At 39.6% G+C, this 18,564-nt stretch overlaps 1 protein-coding gene across 1 annotated transcript in view; it reads left to right on the forward strand.

The window, feature by feature from the left end:
* SORCS1 (sortilin related VPS10 domain containing receptor 1) overlaps positions 1-18,564 on the forward strand; it is a 400,088-nt gene that overhangs the window by 345,119 nt on the left and 36,405 nt on the right. The window contains 1 exon segment of the mRNA XM_075258641.1: positions 7,322-7,508. Coding sequence (XP_075114742.1) covers positions 7,322-7,508 — 187 coding nt within the window.

An 18,564-nucleotide genomic window follows, 5' to 3' on the forward strand; every position in this document is an offset into this window, starting at 1 on the left:
CTAGACCAACCAGCAGCCCAGGCGGAGTGTGAATGGGTGTAATTGGGGGTATCCAAGAGCAAAAACATTTTTCAGAGCTATGTGTATCAGTTTGTTGCTTTCCATCTGCACAGTTATATCTTTCTGTTTGATGGACACAGAAGGGGATCCTTGTCTTTTTGCAGCGGTCTCTCTGTAGAAGGACAGGGCCTCCATCTGCAAACATCAGCAATTTGTTAGCTGTATCCGCTAAGCAGATGTGAAGAACATGATGTGAACACTCCCTTAGATTGCTTTGGTCGATACTAATGTAATCTATGTGCTGGTCAGCTTCAGTCTTGTAGTCTCAGGTTACTTATCTATTTGCAGACTCCTTTGTAGCTCCATTGTTTGTAGTCTGCCATGTAATTCCTTGCTCACAGTATCATGATGCTTCTGCTTGTATCCTCCTGCCGTTATGTCACTTGTATTCTCTTATATATATAGCTTCTACTTGTAGTCTCCTATATACCTCCTCCAATTGTTGTCATACATATAGTTTCCCTGCTTGTAGTCTCCTATATATCTCCTCTGCTTGTAGTCTCCTATATAGCTCCTCCGCTTGTAGTTTCCTATATATCTCCTCCTCTTGTAGTCTCCTATATATCTCCTCTGCTTGTAGTCTCCTATATAGTTCCTCTGCTTGTAGTCTTCTATATAGTTCCTTCACCTGTAGTCTCCTATATAACTCCTCCGCTTGTAGTCTCCTATATAGCTCCTCCGCTTGTAGTCTCCTATATAGCTCCTCCTCTTGTAGTCTCCTATATAACTCCTCTGCTTGTAGTCTCCTATATAACTCCTCCGCTTGTAGTTTCTTATATAACTTCTCCGCTTGTAGTCTCCTATATAGCTCCTCCTCTTGTAGTCTCCTATATAACTCCTCCGCTTGTAGTTTCTTATATAACTTCTCCGCTTGTAGTCTCCTATATAACTCCTCTGCTTGTAGTCTCCTATACAACTCCTCCGCTTGTAGTCTCCTATATATCTTCTCGGCTTGTAGTCTCCTATATATCTCCTCCGCTTGTAGTCTCCTATACAACTCCTCCGCTTGTAGTCTCCTATATATCTCCTCTGCTTGTAGTCTCCTTTATAGCTCCTCTGCTTGTAGTCTCCTATATAGCTCCTCTGCTTGTAGTCTCCTATATAACTCCTCCGCTTGTAGTTTCCTATATAACTCTTCCGCTTGTAGTCTCCTATATATCTCCTCTGCTTGTAGTCTCCTATATAGCTCCTCTGCTTGTAGTCTCCTATGTAGCTCCTCTGCTTGTAGTCTCCTATATATCTCCTCTGCTTGTAGTCTCCTATATAACTCTTCTGCTTGTAGTCTCCTATATAGCTCCTCTGCTTGTAGTCTCCTATATAACTCCTCCGCTTGTAGTCTCCTATATATCTCCTCCTCTTGTAGTCTCTTATATATCTCCTCCGCTTGTAGTCTCCTATATATCTCCTCCTCTTGTAGTCTCCTATATATCTCTTCTGCTTGTAGTCTCCTATATAACTCCTCCTCTCGTAATCTCCTATATATCTCCTCTGCTTGTAGTCTCTTATATAACTCTTCTGCTTATAGTCTCCTATATATCTCCTCCTCTTGTAGTCTCCTATATATCTCTTCTGCTTGTAGTCTCCTATATAACTCCTCTTCTTGTAGTCTCCTAAATATCTCCTCTGCTTGTAGTCTCCTATATATCTCCTCTGCTTGTAGTCTCCTATATATCTCCTCTGCTTGTAGTCTCCTATATATCTCCTCCACTTGTAGTCTCCTATATAACTCCTCCGCTTGTAGTCTCCTATATATCTCCTCCGCTTGTAGTCTCCTATATAACTCCTCCGCTTGTAGTCTCCTATATAACTCCTCCTCTTGTAGTCTCCTATATATCTCCTCCGCTTGTAGTCTCCTATATAGTTCCTCCACTTCTATTCTCCTATATAGCTCCTCTGCTTGTAGTCTCCTATATAACTCCTCCGCTTGTAGTCTCCTATATATCTCCTCCGCTTGTAGTCTCCTATATAGTTCCTCCGCTTGTAGTCTCCTATATAACTCCTCCGCTTGTAGTCTCCTATATAACTCCTCCGCTTGTAGTCTCCTATATATCTCCACTTGTAGTCTCCTATATAGTTCCTCCACTTCTAGTCTCCTATATAGCTCTTCTGCTTGTAGTCCCCTATATAGTTCTTCCACTTGTAGTCTCCTATATAACTCCTCCACTTGTAGACTCCTATATAGTTCCTCCACTTGTAGTCTCCTATATAGCTCCTCTGCTTGTAGTCTCCTATATAACTCCTCCGCTTGTAGTCTCCTATATATCTCCTCCTCTTGTAGTCTCCTATATATCTCCTCTGCTTGTAGTTTCCTATATAACTCCTCCTCTTGTAGTCTTCTATATAGCTCCTCTGCTTGTAGTCTCCTATATAACTCCTCTGCTTGTAGTCTCCTATATGACTCCTCCACTTGTAGTCTCCTATATAACTCCTCTGCTTGTAGTCTCCTATATAACTCCTCTGCTTGTAGTCTCCTATATAACTCCTCCGCTTGTAGTCTCCTATATATCTCCTCCTCTTGTAGTCTCCTATATAGCTCCTCCACTTGTAGTCTCCTATATCGCTCCTCTGCTTGTAGTCTCCTATATAACTCCTCTGCTTGTAGTCTCCTATATAACTCCTCCTCTTGTAGTCTCCTATATAGCTCCTCCTCTTGTAGTCTCCTATATAGCTCCTCTGCTTGTAGTCTCCTATATAACTCCTCCTCTTGTAGTCTTCTATATAGTTCCTTTGCTTGTAGTCTCCTATATATCTCCTCCGCTTGTAGTCTCCTATATAGCTCCTCCGCTTGTAGTCTCCTATATATCTCCTCCTCTTGTAGTCTCCTATATAACTCCTCCTCTTCTAGTCTCCTATACAACTCCTCCTCTTGTAGTCTTCTATATAGTTCCTTTGCTTGTAGTCTCCTATATATCTCCTCCGCTTGTAGTCTCCTATATAGCTCCTCCGCTTGTAGTCTCCTATATATCTCCTCCTCTTCTAGTCTCCTATATAGCTCCTCCACTTGTAGTCTCCTATATCGCTCCTCTGCTTGTAGTCTCCTATATAACTCCTCTGCTTGTAGTCTCCTATATAACTCCTCCTCTTGTAGTCTCCTATATAGCTCCTCCTCTTGTAGTCTCCTATATAGCTCCTCTGCTTGTAGTCTCCTATATAACTCCTCCTCTTGTAGTCTTCTATATAGTTCCTTTGCTTGTAGTCTCCTATATATCTCCTCCGCTTGTAGTCTCCTATATAGCTCCTCCGCTTGTAGTCTCCTATATATCTCCTCCTCTTGTAGTCTCCTATATAACTCCTCCTCTTCTAGTCTCCTATATAACTCCTCCTCTTGTAGTCTTCTATATAGTTCCTTTGCTTGTAGTCTCCTATATATCTCCTCCGCTTGTAGTCTCCTATATAGCTCCTCCGCTTGTAGTCTCCTATATATCTCCTCCTCTTCTAGTCTCCTATATAACTCCTCCTCTTGTAGTCTTCTATATAGTTCCTTTGCTTGTAGTTTCCTATATAACTCCTCCTCTTGTAGTCTCCTATATAGCTCCTCCGCTTGTAGTCTCCTATATAGCTCCTCCGCTTGTAGTCTCCTATATAGCTCCTCCACTTGTAGTCTCCTATATAGTTCTTCTGCTTGTAGTCTCCTATATAGCTCCTTCGCTTGTAGTCTCCTATATAGTTCTTCTGCTTGTAGTCTCCTATATAGCTCCTTCGCTTGTAGTCTCCTATATAGCTCCTCTACTTGTAGTCTCCTATATATCTCCTCCGCTTGTAGTCTCCTATATAGCTCCTCCGCTTGTAATCTCCTATATATCTCCTCCTCTTGTAGTCTCTTATATATCTCCTCCGCTTGTAGTCTCTTATATAGCTCCTCCGCTTGTAGTCTCCTATATAGCTCCTCCTCTTGTAGTCTCCTATATAGCTCCTCTGCTTCTAGTCTCCTATATAGCTCCTTCGCTTGTAGTCTCCTATATAGCTCCTCTACTTGTAGTCTCCTATATAGCTCCTCCGCTTGTAGTCTCCTATATATCTCCTCCTCTTGTAGTCTCCTATATAGCTCCTCTGCTTCTAGTCTCCTATATAGCTCCTCCGCTTGTAGTCTCCTATATAGCTCCTCCGCTTGTAGTCTCCTATATATCTCCTCCTCTTGTAGTCTCTTATATATCTCCTCCGCTTGTAGTCTCTTATATAGCTCCTCCGCTTGTAGTCTCCTATATAGCTCCTCCACTTGTAGTCTCCTATATAACTCTTCTGCTTGTAGTCTCCTATATAACTCCTCCTCTTGTAGTCTCCTATATATCTCCTCTGCTTGTAGTCTCCTATATAGTTCTTCTGCTTGTAGTCTCCTATATAGCTCCTTCGCTTGTAGTCTCCTATATAGCTCCTCTACTTGTAGTCTCCTATATAGCTCCTCCGCTTGTAGTCTCCTATATAGCTCCTCCGCTTGTAGTCTCCTATATATCTCCTCCTCTTGTAGTCTCTTATATATCTCCTCCGCTTGTAGTCTCTTATATAGCTCCTCCGCTTGTAGTCTCCTATATAGCTCCTCCTCTTGTAGTCTCCTATATAGATCCTCTGCTTCTAGTCTCCTATATAGCTCCTTCGCTTGTAGTCTCCTATATATCTCCTCCTCTTGTAGTCTCCTATATAGCTCCTCCGCTTCTAGTCTCCTATATAGCTCCTCTACTTGTAGTCTCCTATATAGCTCCTCCGCTTGTAGTCTCCTATATATCTTCTCCTCTTGTAGTCTCCTATATAGCTCCTCCACTTGTAGTCTCCTATATCGCTCCTCTGCTTGTAGTCTCCTATATAACTCCTCTGCTTGTAGTCTCCTATATAACTCCTCCTCTTGTAGTCTCCTATATAGCTCCTCCTCTTGTAGTCTCCTATATAGTTCCTCTGCTTGTAGTCTCCTATATAACTCCTCCTCTTGTAGTCTTCTATATAGTTCCTTTGCTTGTAGTCTCCTATATATCTCCTCCGCTTGTAGTCTCCTATATAGCTCCTCCGCTTGTAGTCTCCTATATATCTCCTCCTCTTGTAGTCTCCTATATAACTCCTCCTCTTCTAGTCTCCTATATAACTCCTCCTCTTGTAGTCTTCTATATAGTTCCTTTGCTTGTAGTCTCCTATATATCTCCTCCGCTTGTAGTCTCCTATATAGCTCCTCCGCTTGTAGTCTCCTATATATCTCCTCCTCTTCTAGTCTCCTATATAACTCCTCCTCTTGTAGTCTTCTATATAGTTCCTTTGCATGTAGTTTCCTATATAACTCCTCCTCTTGTAGTCTCCTATATAGCTCCTCCACTTGTAGTCTCCTATATAGCTCCTCCGCTTGTAGTCTCCTATATAGCTCCTCCGCTTGTAGTCTCCTATATAGCTCCTCCGCTTGTAGTCTCCTATATATCTCCTCCTCTTGTAGTCTCTTATATATCTCCTCCGCTTGTAGTCTCTTATATAGCTCCTCCGCTTGTAGTCTCCTATATAGCTCCTCCTCTTGTAGTCTCCTATATAGCTCCTCTGCTTCTAGTCTCCTATATAGCTCCTTCGCTTGTAGTCTCCTATATAGCTCCTCTACTTGTAGTCTCCTATATAGCTCCTCCTCTTGTAGTCTCCTATATATCTCCTCCGCTTGTAGTCTCCTATATAGTTCTTCTGCTTGTAGTCTCCTATATAGCTCCTTCGCTTGTAGTCTCCTATATAGCTCCTCTACTTGTAGTCTCCTATATATCTCCTCTGCTTGTAGTCTCCTATATATCTCCTCCGCTTGTAGTCTCCTATATAGTTCTTCTGCTTGTAGTCTCCTATATAGCTCCTTCGCTTGTAGTCTCCTATATAGCTCCTCCGCTTGTAGTCTCCTATATAGCTCCTCTGCTTGTAGTCTCCTATATATCTCCTCTGCTTGTAGTCTCCTATATAGCTCCTCCGCTTGTAGTTTCCTATATATCTCCTCCGCTTGTAGTCTCCTATATATCTCCTCCGCTTGTAGTCTCCTATATAGTTCTTCTGCTTGTAGTCTCCTATATAGCTCCTTCGCTTGTAGTCTCCTATATAGCTCCTCCGCTTGTAGTCTCCTATATAGCTCCTCTGCTTGTAGTCTCCTATATATCTCCTCCTCTTGTAGTCTCTTATATATCTCCTCCGCTTGTAGTCTCTTATATAGCTCCTCCGCATGTAGTCTCCTATATAGCTCCTCCTCTTGTAGTCTCCTATATAGCTCCTCTGCTTCTAGTCTCCTATATAGCTCCTTCGCTTGTAGTCTCCTATATATCTCCTCCTCTTGTAGTCTCCTATATAGCTCCTCCGCTTCTAGTCTCCTATATAGCTCCTCTACTTGTAGTCTCCTATATAGCTCCTCCGCTTGTAGTCTCCTATATATCTCCTCCTCTTGTAGTCTCCTATATAGCTCCTCTGCTTCTAGTCTCCTATATAGCTCCTCCGCTTGTAGTCTCCTATATAGCTCCTCTGCTTGTAGTCTCCTATATAGCTCCTCCGCTTGTAGTCTCCTATATAGCTCCTCCGCTTGTAGTCTCCTATATAGCTCCTCCGCTTGTAGTCTCCTATATATCTCCTCCTCTTGTAGTCTCTTATATATCTCCTCCGCTTGTAGTCTCTTATATAGCTCCTCCGCTTGTAGTCTCCTATATAGCTCCTCCACTTGTAGTCTCCTATATATCTCCTCCACTTGTAGTCTCCTATATATCTCCTCCGCTTGTAGTCTCCTATATAGTTCTTCTGCTTGTATTCTCCTATATATCTCCTCCTCTTGTAGTCTCCTATATATCTCCTCCGCTTGTAGTCTCCTATATAGTTCTTCCGCTTGTAGTCTCCTATATAGCTCTTCCGCTTGTAGTCTCCTATATAGCTCCTCCACTTCTAGTCTCCTATATATCTCCTCCTCTTGTAGTCTCCTATATATCTCCTCTTCTTGTAGTCTCCTATATAGCTCCTCTGCTTCTAGTCTCCTATATAGCTCCTCCGCTTGTAGTCTCCTATATATCTCCTCCTCTTGTAGTCTCCTATATATCTCCTCCGCTTGTAGTCTCCTATATAGTTCTTCCGCTTGTAGTCTCCTATATAGCTCCTCCACTTCTAGTCTCCTAGTCAGCATTCATCACCTTCCCATATCCACCACTTACTGTCTTTTGTTGCCCTCCATTCTCTTACCTGAACTACAAGCCCCCCTTCCTTACACTGACTAGTGCCGATTTGCTGTGAGAGGACCTTCACCCTTGTTCCTAAATTGTACCTTAATTTTTTTCTCTGTTTTCAGGGAGATATTCAGAGAACTAACATTCAGGTTGACTTTGGTGACGGTATAGCGGCTTCCTACGCTAATCTCAGCGCAACGGAAGATGGTATCAAGCATGTCTATCAGAACGTGGGGATCTTCAGAGTCCTGGTGCAAGTAGACAACAACCTGGGCTCCGACAGTTCTGTGCTGTATCTACACATAACAGGTATGTGTGGCAGGGTGTATCTAATCTGCATTATGGGGGGGAATATGTGATGTCTTGTACATCTGTTTCTGGCATATGACATGACAAGGTCACAGTTATGTCCAATCCACAGTATCGGGATTCAGTCCCAGACCAGAGGAGATCTGATTTCTAGAATCCCCACCTCTCATAAGAACAGGGATGTCTTGTACCAGCCAGGGATTGCTGCTACATTCATTTTGACTGTGGGGGTCCTAGTGGTGAGACCGGCAAAAATTTTCTACTTATCCTCTAGAATTTTTGGACAAAACCCCTATAAATGGCTTTTTCAATCTCAGGGTTTCACTTGCTCTCCTGTCTCCTCTCCTCTTCATGTCCTGGTTTTAGCAACAGATTGTTGGTTGGGTTTAACCCGTGTGATGTGCAGGACAGACTCCCATACAAAGACATCAGCCAGCACTGATCTAGCCCTTGTCAGGATCAGCCGCTGAATACTCCACCAGCAACGACAAGTGTACTACACTGAGGAGATATTCAGCAGTATAACCTGGGTATATACTGTATATAATTATATATGTACAGCCGGTATAACCTGGGTATATACTGTATATAATTCTATATGTATAGCCGGTATAACCTGGGTATATCCTGTATATAGTTATATATGTACAGCCGGTATAACCTGGGTATATACTGTATATAATTATATATGTACAGCCGGTATAACCTGGGTATATACTGTATATAATTATATATGTACAGCTGGTATAACCTGGGTATATACTGTATATAATTATATATGTACAGCTGGTATAACCTGGGTATATACTGTATATAATTATATATGTACAGCCGGTATAACCTGGGTATATACTGTATATAATTATATATGTACAGCCGGTATAACCTGGGTATATACTGTATATAATTCTATATGTATAGCCGGTATAACCTGGGTATATACTGTATATAATTCTATATGTACAGCTGGTATAACCTGGGTATATACTGTATATAATTATATATGTACAGCCGGTATAACCTGGGTATATACTGTATATAATTATATATGTACAGCCGGTATAACCTGGGTATATACTGTATATAATTCTATATGTATAGCCGGTATAACCTGGGTATATCCTGTATATAGTTATATATGTACAGCCAGTATAACCTGGGTATATACTGTATATAATTATATATGTACAGCTGGTATAACCTGGGTATATACTGTATATAATTATATATGTACAGCTGGTATAACCTGGGTATATACTGTATATAATTATATATGTACAGCCGGTATAACCTGGGTATATACTGTATATAATTATATATGTACAGCCGGTATAACCTGGGTATATACTGTATATAATTATATATGTACAGCTGGTATAACCTGGGTATATACTGTATATAATTATATATGTACAGCTGGTATAACCTGGGTATATACTGTATATAATTATATATGTACAGCCGGTATAACCTGGGTATATACTGTATATAATTATATATGTACAGCCGGTATAACCTGGGTATATACTGTATATAGATATATATGTACAGCCGGTATAACCTGGGTATATACTGTATATAGATATATATGTACAGCCGGTATAACCTGGGTATATACTGTATATAATGATATATGTACAGCCGGTATAACCTGGGTATATACTGTATATAATTCTATATGTATAGCCGGTATAACCTGGGTATATCCTGTATATAGTTATATATGTACAGCCGGTATAACCTGGGTATATACTGTATATAATTATATATGTACAGCTGGTATAACCTGGGTATATACTGTATATAATTATATATGTACAGCTGGTATAACCTGGGTATATACTGTATATAATTATATATGTACAGCCGGTATAACCTGGGTATATACTGTATATAATTATATATGTACAGCCGGTATAACCTGGGTATATACTGTATATAATTATATATGTACAGCTGGTATAACCTGGGTATATACTGTATATAATTATATATGTACAGCCGGTATAACCTGGGTATATACTGTATATAATTATATATGTACAGCCGGTATAACCTGGGTATATACTGTATATAGATATATATGTACAGCCGGTATAACCTGGGTATATACTGTATATAATGATATATGTACAGCCGGTATAACCTGGGTATATACTGTATATAATTATATATGTACAGCCGGTATAACCTGGGTATATACTGTATATAATGATATATGTACAGCTGGTATAACCTGGGTATATACTGTATATAATTATATATGTACAGCCGGTATAACCTGAGTATATACTGTATATAATTATATATGTACAGCCGGTATAACCTGGGTATATACTGTATATAATTATATATGTACAGCCGGTATAACCTGGGTATATACTGTATATAATTATATATGTACAGCCGGTATAACCTGGGTATATACTGTATATAGATATATATGTACAGCCGGTATAACCTGGGTATATACTGTATATAATTATATATGTACAGCTGGTATAACCTGGGTATATACTGTATATAATTATATATATACAGCCGGTATAACCTGGGTATATACTGTATATAATTATATATGTACAGCCGGTATAACCTGGGTATATACTGTATATAATTATATATGTACAGCCGGTATAATCTGGGTATATACTGTATATAATTATATATGTACAGCCGGTATAACCTGGGTATATACTGTATATAATTATACATGTACCGCTGGTATAACCTGGTTATATACTGTATATAATTATATATGTACAGCCGGTATAACCTGGGTATATACTGTATATAATGATATATGTACAGCTGGTATAACCTGGGTATATACTGTATATAATGATATATGTACAGCCGGTATAACCTGGGTATATACTGTATATAATTATATATGTACAGCTGGTATAACCTGGGTATATACTGTATGTAATTCTATATGTACAGCCGGTATAACCTGGGTATATACTGTATATAATTATATATGTACAGCCGGTATAACCTGGGTATATACTGTATATAATTCTATATGTATAGCCGGTATAACCTGGGTATATCCTGTATATAGTTATATATGTACAGCCGGTATAACCTGGGTATATACTGTATATAATTATATATGTACAGCTGGTATAACCTGGGTATATACTGTATATAATTATATATGTACAGCTGGTATAACCTGGGTATATACTGTATATAATTATATATGTACAGCCGGTATAACCTGGGTATATACTGTATATAATTATATATGTACAGCCGGTATAACCTGGGTATATACTGTATATAATTATATATGTACAGCCGGTATAACCTGGGTATATACTGTATATAATTATATATGTACAGCCGGTATAACCTGGGTATATACTGTATATAGATATATATGTACAGCCGGTATAACCTGGGTATATACTGTATATAATGATATATGTACAGCCGGTATAACCTGGGTATATACTGTATATAATTATATATGTACAGCCGGTATAACCTGGGTATATACTGTATATAATGATATATGTACAGCTGGTATAACCTGGGTATATACTGTATATAATTATATATGTACAGCCGGTATAACCTGAGTATATACTGTATATAATTATATATGTACAGCCGGTATAACCTGGGTATATACTGTATATAATTATATATGTACAGCCGGTATAACCTGGGTATATACTGTATATAATTATATATGTACAGCCGGTATAACCTGGGTATATACTGTATATAGATATATATGTACAGCCGGTATAACCTGGGTATATACTGTATATAATTATATATGTACAGCCGGTATAACCTGGGTATATACTGTATATAATTATATATATACAGCCGGTATAACCTGGGTATATACTGTATATAATTATATATGTACAGCCGGTATAACCTGGGTATATACTGTATATAATTATATATGTACAGCCGGTATAACCTGGGTATCTCCTGTATACATGTAAGTCTCATCCCAGTGTACTAATAGTACCGTAGGTTATACCACAGAGTTCCCGGAGTCTTGGATTCATCTGGAGCGAGGCAGTGCCACCTACTGTTCTGAATGAATAATTCATCACATGCTCCTGACATGTTCATGCAGTCTGCTTTGTGTGCACGTCTGTGTTAATCGGTGCACTGCAGGGGTCTCCTGCGTTCGTCTTTTATTACCCTGACACCGCACGCTTTCATGAGTTTTATGCTGAGCGCTGCTAAAAGTTGACTTCAGTAAAGTAATTATTTTTAGCTGGTTCAGCTCTTGATTTGCACTGTGCTGATGGCGGCATCAAGTAAATTTACTGACAACTTGACAAAGCATGGCTACATAGCCATAGGAGAGTGTGAGAGTAATATGTTATATCTCTGATATTACTGAGCTACAGCCTGACACATGGACACTTGGGGTCCTGAGTGAAGGATCCCCCTCCTCAGAAGCAGGTCTCGGGGGTGTTCCCTGTTCTAGGGCAGCCTATTAATCTCCTGTACTTATAGATCAGACATTACAATGGAAGTCAATGGAAAGAGAACAGGGACTATGCAAGTCTGTGAAGCCCGAGTGACTATGTGACTATGTAACCAAAAAAAAAAACCACACCCAGATAAAAATGTTGGATCACTGCAAATATAGGCCTGCATTTATACTAATGCCCTATAAAAGGGGCTTCTTTTGGGTAGTGTACTTCTTGGCGAGCAATCATCGACTGCTAGAGATGCCTCTACAACACACTGACAGACTTTCAGAGGGGGGGGGGGTCATTATTACAAAGAACAAATCAAAAATCCAAAAAATAAGTACGTGTACAATAAAGGAATAACAAAAGCAACTGAAGTGGGGTTTAATGTACGCTACAATGTAACTCTTATTATTGTCTAGTTACAAGTAAATAAAGAACAATAACATATGCTCCTAGCTGTGTGCGGTCCTTATTTGATTCAGAGACGGATGGTCATTTTGGGGAATTGGCAGCAGGCACAGAAGCTCTCAGTTTTCTTGTTCACCATCCAGACACAGGGGGGCGCCTTCTTTACACCCCTGTTTCTGCCTGCACCATTACTCGGCGCCTAACACAAGGGTATTTGATGTCACAGCAGCCATTGCGTGTCCTGCCATTGACAGACAGCCACTGTCACCCTGAACTATATAGACTGAACTATTCTCGAATATTCCAGATTGGACAGTTTTAAATAAATCTGAACAATTTGGAATTCATCTCAGACAAACTATAAAGGCCACCAATGGTAAATTATTATCCCCTGGGGTCTCTTAAGACCCCAAAATATAATAGCTAGAGACCCAGGGGAGGTGACAAAAAAAAAAATCTATACTCACCGTCCTATGATCGGTGTATTACTCCTCTAGGTGATGACATCACAGAAGAGTGCTAGAGCCGGCATTTGGCGCTCTTCTGTGATGTCATGTCCTGATGCTCGCTGCGCTCGTGTCACCGCTGAGGCCTAATGTAACTGGTAATCTGGCAGACAGGACGGCTGTCTCTCATGTAAAAGAGAAGACATTTGGCAACAATGTATCAATGATATGAGTGTTACAATCTTACAATTTATAAGAGTTCAGAATGTTACTGGGAGGTCTCATGATGGGATTGGGCCAGTTATGAGCGAGATATTATTTTCCGATGTGCGGATACATTGTAATCGGTGTACAGTAGGGATGGCTATCACAGCCGATTCCTCCATCAGATATATAATTGTCGGTCCACAAGGCCTCGCCTGTTGGTGGTTTGTGCACCTCGGAGGAGGGATAAGGAGTTTTGCTCCGGCCCAGAGGAAGGATTGCAGCTTCTTAATGGGTTTAGTGACGCCTTCTAATGGGTTAATGAGAATATTTTGAGGACAAATTTGTGTTGAAATCTGGTAAATTCTTTATGACTTTTTGATAATCTCGACCCAAAAGGGTTTGGTGGTTTTGCAGGTCCATCAGATGTGTACGTAAGTCCCTTGGCCCACATTACATCTCCAGCGTCTGTCTATAGTGGTGTGATAAGTATATATATAACTTCTTCCATTAGAGACCAACCAACTACTGCACTACAGTGTCTGCACCGCTACATAAGTGACCATTGAAGGCAGTTGCTGTTGTCTGTGCCCCGTCCGCCCACAGGTCTCTGTCAGAAAGATATGAGGATAGAAATGGGACAGGTAATCCAGGAGCCAAGCAGCTGGCTCCACTACTGACATGGAAGGCAATGCAGTGAATACTAATGAAGTGGCTGGAAGATTCTAGAGAATCTCTGGGAGTATTATATTATGTGTGTGGCCACTAGGAAGCATTATACTATGTCTATGGGCTACTGGGGAGTATTATACTATGTGTATGGGCTACTGGGGAGTATTATACTATGTATATGGAGTATGGGGAGTATTATACTATGTGTATGGAGTATGGGGAGTATTATACTATGTGTATGGAGTATGGGGAGTATTATACTATGTGTATGGAGTATGGGGAGTATTATACTATGTGTATGGGCTACTGAGGAGTATTATACTATGTGTATGGGCTACTGGGGAGTATTATACTATGTGTATGGGCTACTGGGGAGTATTATACTATGTATATGGGTTACTGGGGAGTATTATACTATGTGTATGGGCTACTGGGGAGTATTATACTATGTGTATGGGCTACTGGGGAGTATTATACTATGTGTATGGGCTACTGGGGAGTATTATACTATGTATATGGGCTACTGGGGAGTATTATACTATGTGTATGGGCTACTGGGGAGTATTATACTATGTGTATGGGCTACTGGGCTGTATTATACCTATGTGTATGGGCTACTGGGAGTATTATACTATGTGTATGGGCTACTGGGGAGTATTATACTATGTATATGGAGTATGGGGAGTATTATACTATATGTATGGGCTACTGGGGAGTATTATACTATGTATATGGGCTACTGAGGAGTATTATACTATGTGTATGGGCTACTGGGGAATATTATACTATGTATATGGAGTATGGGGAGTATTATACTATGTGTATGGGCTACTGGGGAGTGTTATACTATGTATATGGAGTATGGGGAGTATTATACTATGTATATGGAGTATAAGGAGTATTATACTATGTGTATGGAGCATGAGGAGTATTATACTATGTGTATGGAGTATGAGGAGTATTATACTATGTGTATGGAGTATTATACTATGTGTATGGAGTATGAGGAGTATTATACTATGTGTATGGAGTATGAAGAGTATTATACTATGTGTGTGGAGTATGAGGAGTATTATACTATGTGTATGGGCTACTGGGGAGTATTATACTATGTGTATGGAGTATGAGGAGTATTATACTATGTATATGGAGTATGAGGAGTATTATACTATGTGTATGGAGTATGAGGAGTATTATACTATGTGTATGGAGTATGAGGAGTATTATACTATGTGTATGGAGTATGAGGAGTATTATACTATGTGTATGGGCTACTGGGGAGTATTATACTAAGTATATGGAGTATAGGGAGTATTATACTATGTGTATGGGCTACTGGGGAGTATTATACTATGTATATGGAGTATGGGGAGTATTATACTATGTGTATGGAGTATGGGGAGTATTATGCTATGTGTATGGAGTATGGGGAGTATTATACTATGTATATGGAGTATGAGGAGTATTATACTATGTGTATGGAGTATGAGGAGTATTATACTATGTGTATGGAGTATGAGGAGTATTATACTATGTGTATGGGCTACTGGGGAGTATTATACTAAGTATATGAAGTATGGCGAGTATTATGCTATGTATATGGAGTATGGGAGTATTATACTATGTGTATGTAGTATGGGGAGTATTATGCTATGTGTATGGAGTATGGGGAGTATTATACTATGTATATGGAGTATGAGGAGTATTATACTATGTGTATGGAGTATGTGGAGTATTAAACTATGTGTATGGAGTATGGGGAGTATTATACTATGTATATGGAGTATGAGGAGTATTATACTATGTGTATGGGCTACTGGGGAGTATTATACTATGTATATGGAGTATGGGGAGTATTATGCTATGTGTATGGAGTATGGGGAGTATTATACTATGTATATGGAGTATGAGGAGTATTATACTATGTGTATGGAGTATGAGGAGTATTATACTATGTGTATGGAGTATGAGGAGTATTATACTATGTGTATGGAGTATGGGGAGTATTATACTATGTGTATGGGCTACTCGGGAGTATTATACTATGTATATGGAGTATGGGGAGTATTATACTATGTATATGGAGTATGAGGAGTATTATACTATGTGTATGGGCTACTGGGGAGTATTATACTATGTATATGGAGTATGAGGAGTATTATGCTATGTGTATAGAGTATGGGGAGTGTTATACTAGGTATATGGAGTATGGGGAGTATTATACTATGTATATGGAGTATGAGGAGTATTATACTATGTGTATGGAGTATGAGGAGTATTATACTATGTGTATGGAGTATGGGGAGTATTATACTATGTGTATGGGCTACTGGGGAGTATTATACTATGTGTATGGGCTACTGGGGAGTATTATACTAAGTATATGGAGTATGGGGAGTATTATGCTATGTACAGTCCTATGAAAAAGTTTGGGCACCCCTATTAATCTTAATCATTTTTAGTTCTAAATATTTTGGTATTTGCAGCGGCCATTTCAGTTTGATATATCTAATAACTGATGGACACAGTAATATTTCAGGATTGAAATGAGGTTTATTGTACTAACAGAAAATGCGCAATATGCATTAAACCAAAATTTGACCGGTGCAAAAGTATGGGCACCTCAACAGAAAAGTGACATTAATATTTAGTAGATCCTCCTTTTGCAAAGATAACAGCCTCTAGTCGCTTCCTGTAGCTTTTAATCAGTTCCTGGATCCTGGATAAAGGTATTTTGGACAAACAATTCAAGTTCAGTTAAGTTAGATGGTGGCCGAGCATGGACAGCCCGCTTCAAATCATCCCACAGATGTTCAATGATGTTCAGGTCTGGGGACTGGGATGGCCATTCCAGAACATTGTAATTGTTCCTCTGCATGAATGCCTGAGGATTTGGAGCGGTGTTTTGGATCATTGTCTTGCTGACATATCCATCTCCGGCGTAACTTCAACTTCGTCACTGATTCTTGAACATTATTCTCAAGAATCTGCTGATACTGAGTGGAATCCATGCGACCCTCAACTTTACCAAGATTCCCGATGCCGGCATTGGCCACACAGCCCCAAAGCATGATGGAAACTCCACCAAATATTACAGTGGGTAGCATGTGTTTTTCTTGGAATGCTGTTTCTTTTTGGACGCCATGCATAACGCCTTTTTTTTATAACCAAACAACTCAATTTTTGTTTCCAAAATGAAGCTGCCTTGTCCAAATGTGCTTTTTCATACCTCAGGCAACTCTATTTGTGGCGTACGTGCAGAAACGGCTTCTTTCTCATCACTCTCCCATACAGCTTCTATTTGTGCAAAGTGCGCTGTATAGTTGGCCGATGCACAGTGACACCATCTGCAGCAAGATGATGCTGCAGCTCTTTGGAGGTGTCTGTGGATTGTCCTGGACTGTTCTCACCATTCTTCTTCTCTGCCTTTCTGATATTTTTCTTGGCCTGCCACTTCTGGGCTTAACAAGAACTGTCCCTGTGGTCTTCCATTTCCTTACTATGTTCCTCACAGTGGAAACTGACAGGTTAAATCTCTGAGACAACGTTTTGTATCCTTTCCCTGAACAACTATGTTGAACAATCTTTGTTTTCAGATCATTTGAGAGCGGGCTGTCCATGTTCGGCGACCATCAAACTTAACTGAACTTGAATTGTTTTGTAGAAAGAAATGGTCCAAAATACCTTCATCCAGGATCCAGGAACTGATTAAAAGCTACAGGAAGCGACTAGAGGCTGTTATCTTTGCAAAAGGAGGATCTACTAAATATTAATGTCACTTTTCTGTTGAGGTGCCCATATTTTTGCACCGGTCAAATTTTGGTTTAATGCATATTGCGCATTTTCTGTTAGTACAATAAACCTCATTTCAATCCTGAAATATTACTGTGTCCATCAGTTATTAGATATATCAAACTGAAATGGCTGCTGCAAACACCAAAATATTTAGAACTAAAAATGATTAAGATTAATAGGGGTGCCCAAACTTTTTCATAGGACTGTATATGGAGTACGGGGAGTATTATACTATGTGTATGGAATATGGGGAGTATTATGCTATGTGTATGGAGTATGGGGAGTATTAAACTATGTGTGTGGAGTATGGGGAGTATTATGCTATGTGTATGGAGTATGGGGAGTATTATACTATGTGTATGGGCTACTGGGGCGTATTATACTATGTATATGGAGTATGGGGAGTATTATACTGTGTATATGGAGTATGGGGAGTATTATACTATGTGTATGGAGTATGGGGAGTATTATACTATGTGTATGGAGTATGGGGAGTATTATACTATGTGTATGGAGTATGGGGAGTATTATACTATGTGTATGGAGTATGGGGAGTATTATACTATGTGTATGGAGTATGGGGAGTATTATACTATGTGTATGGGCTACTGGGGAGTATTATACTATGTATATGGGCTACTGGAGAGTATTATACTATGTGTATGGGCTACTGGGGAGTATTATACTATGTGTATGGGCTACTGGGGAGTATTATACTATGTGTATGGGCTACTGGGGAGTATTATACTATGTGTATGGGCTACTGGGGAGTATTATACTATGTGTATGGGCTACTGGGGAGTATTATACTATGTGTATGGGCTACTGAGCAGTATTATACTATGTGTATGGTGTATGGGGAGTATTATACTATGTAATTGGGCTACTGGGGAGTATTATACTATGTATATGGAGTATGGGGAGTATTATACTATGTGTATGGGCTACTGGGGAGTATTATACTATGCGTATGGTGTATGGGGAGTATTATACTATGTAATTGGGCTACTGGGGAGTGTTATACTATGTGTATGGGCTACTGGGGCAGATTATAATGTGTGAGAGCTACTG

Source organism: Leptodactylus fuscus, chromosome 10 (genome assembly GCF_031893055.1).
Source record: "Leptodactylus fuscus isolate aLepFus1 chromosome 10, aLepFus1.hap2, whole genome shotgun sequence".
NCBI classification, from domain to species: Eukaryota; Metazoa; Chordata; class Amphibia; order Anura; family Leptodactylidae; genus Leptodactylus; species Leptodactylus fuscus.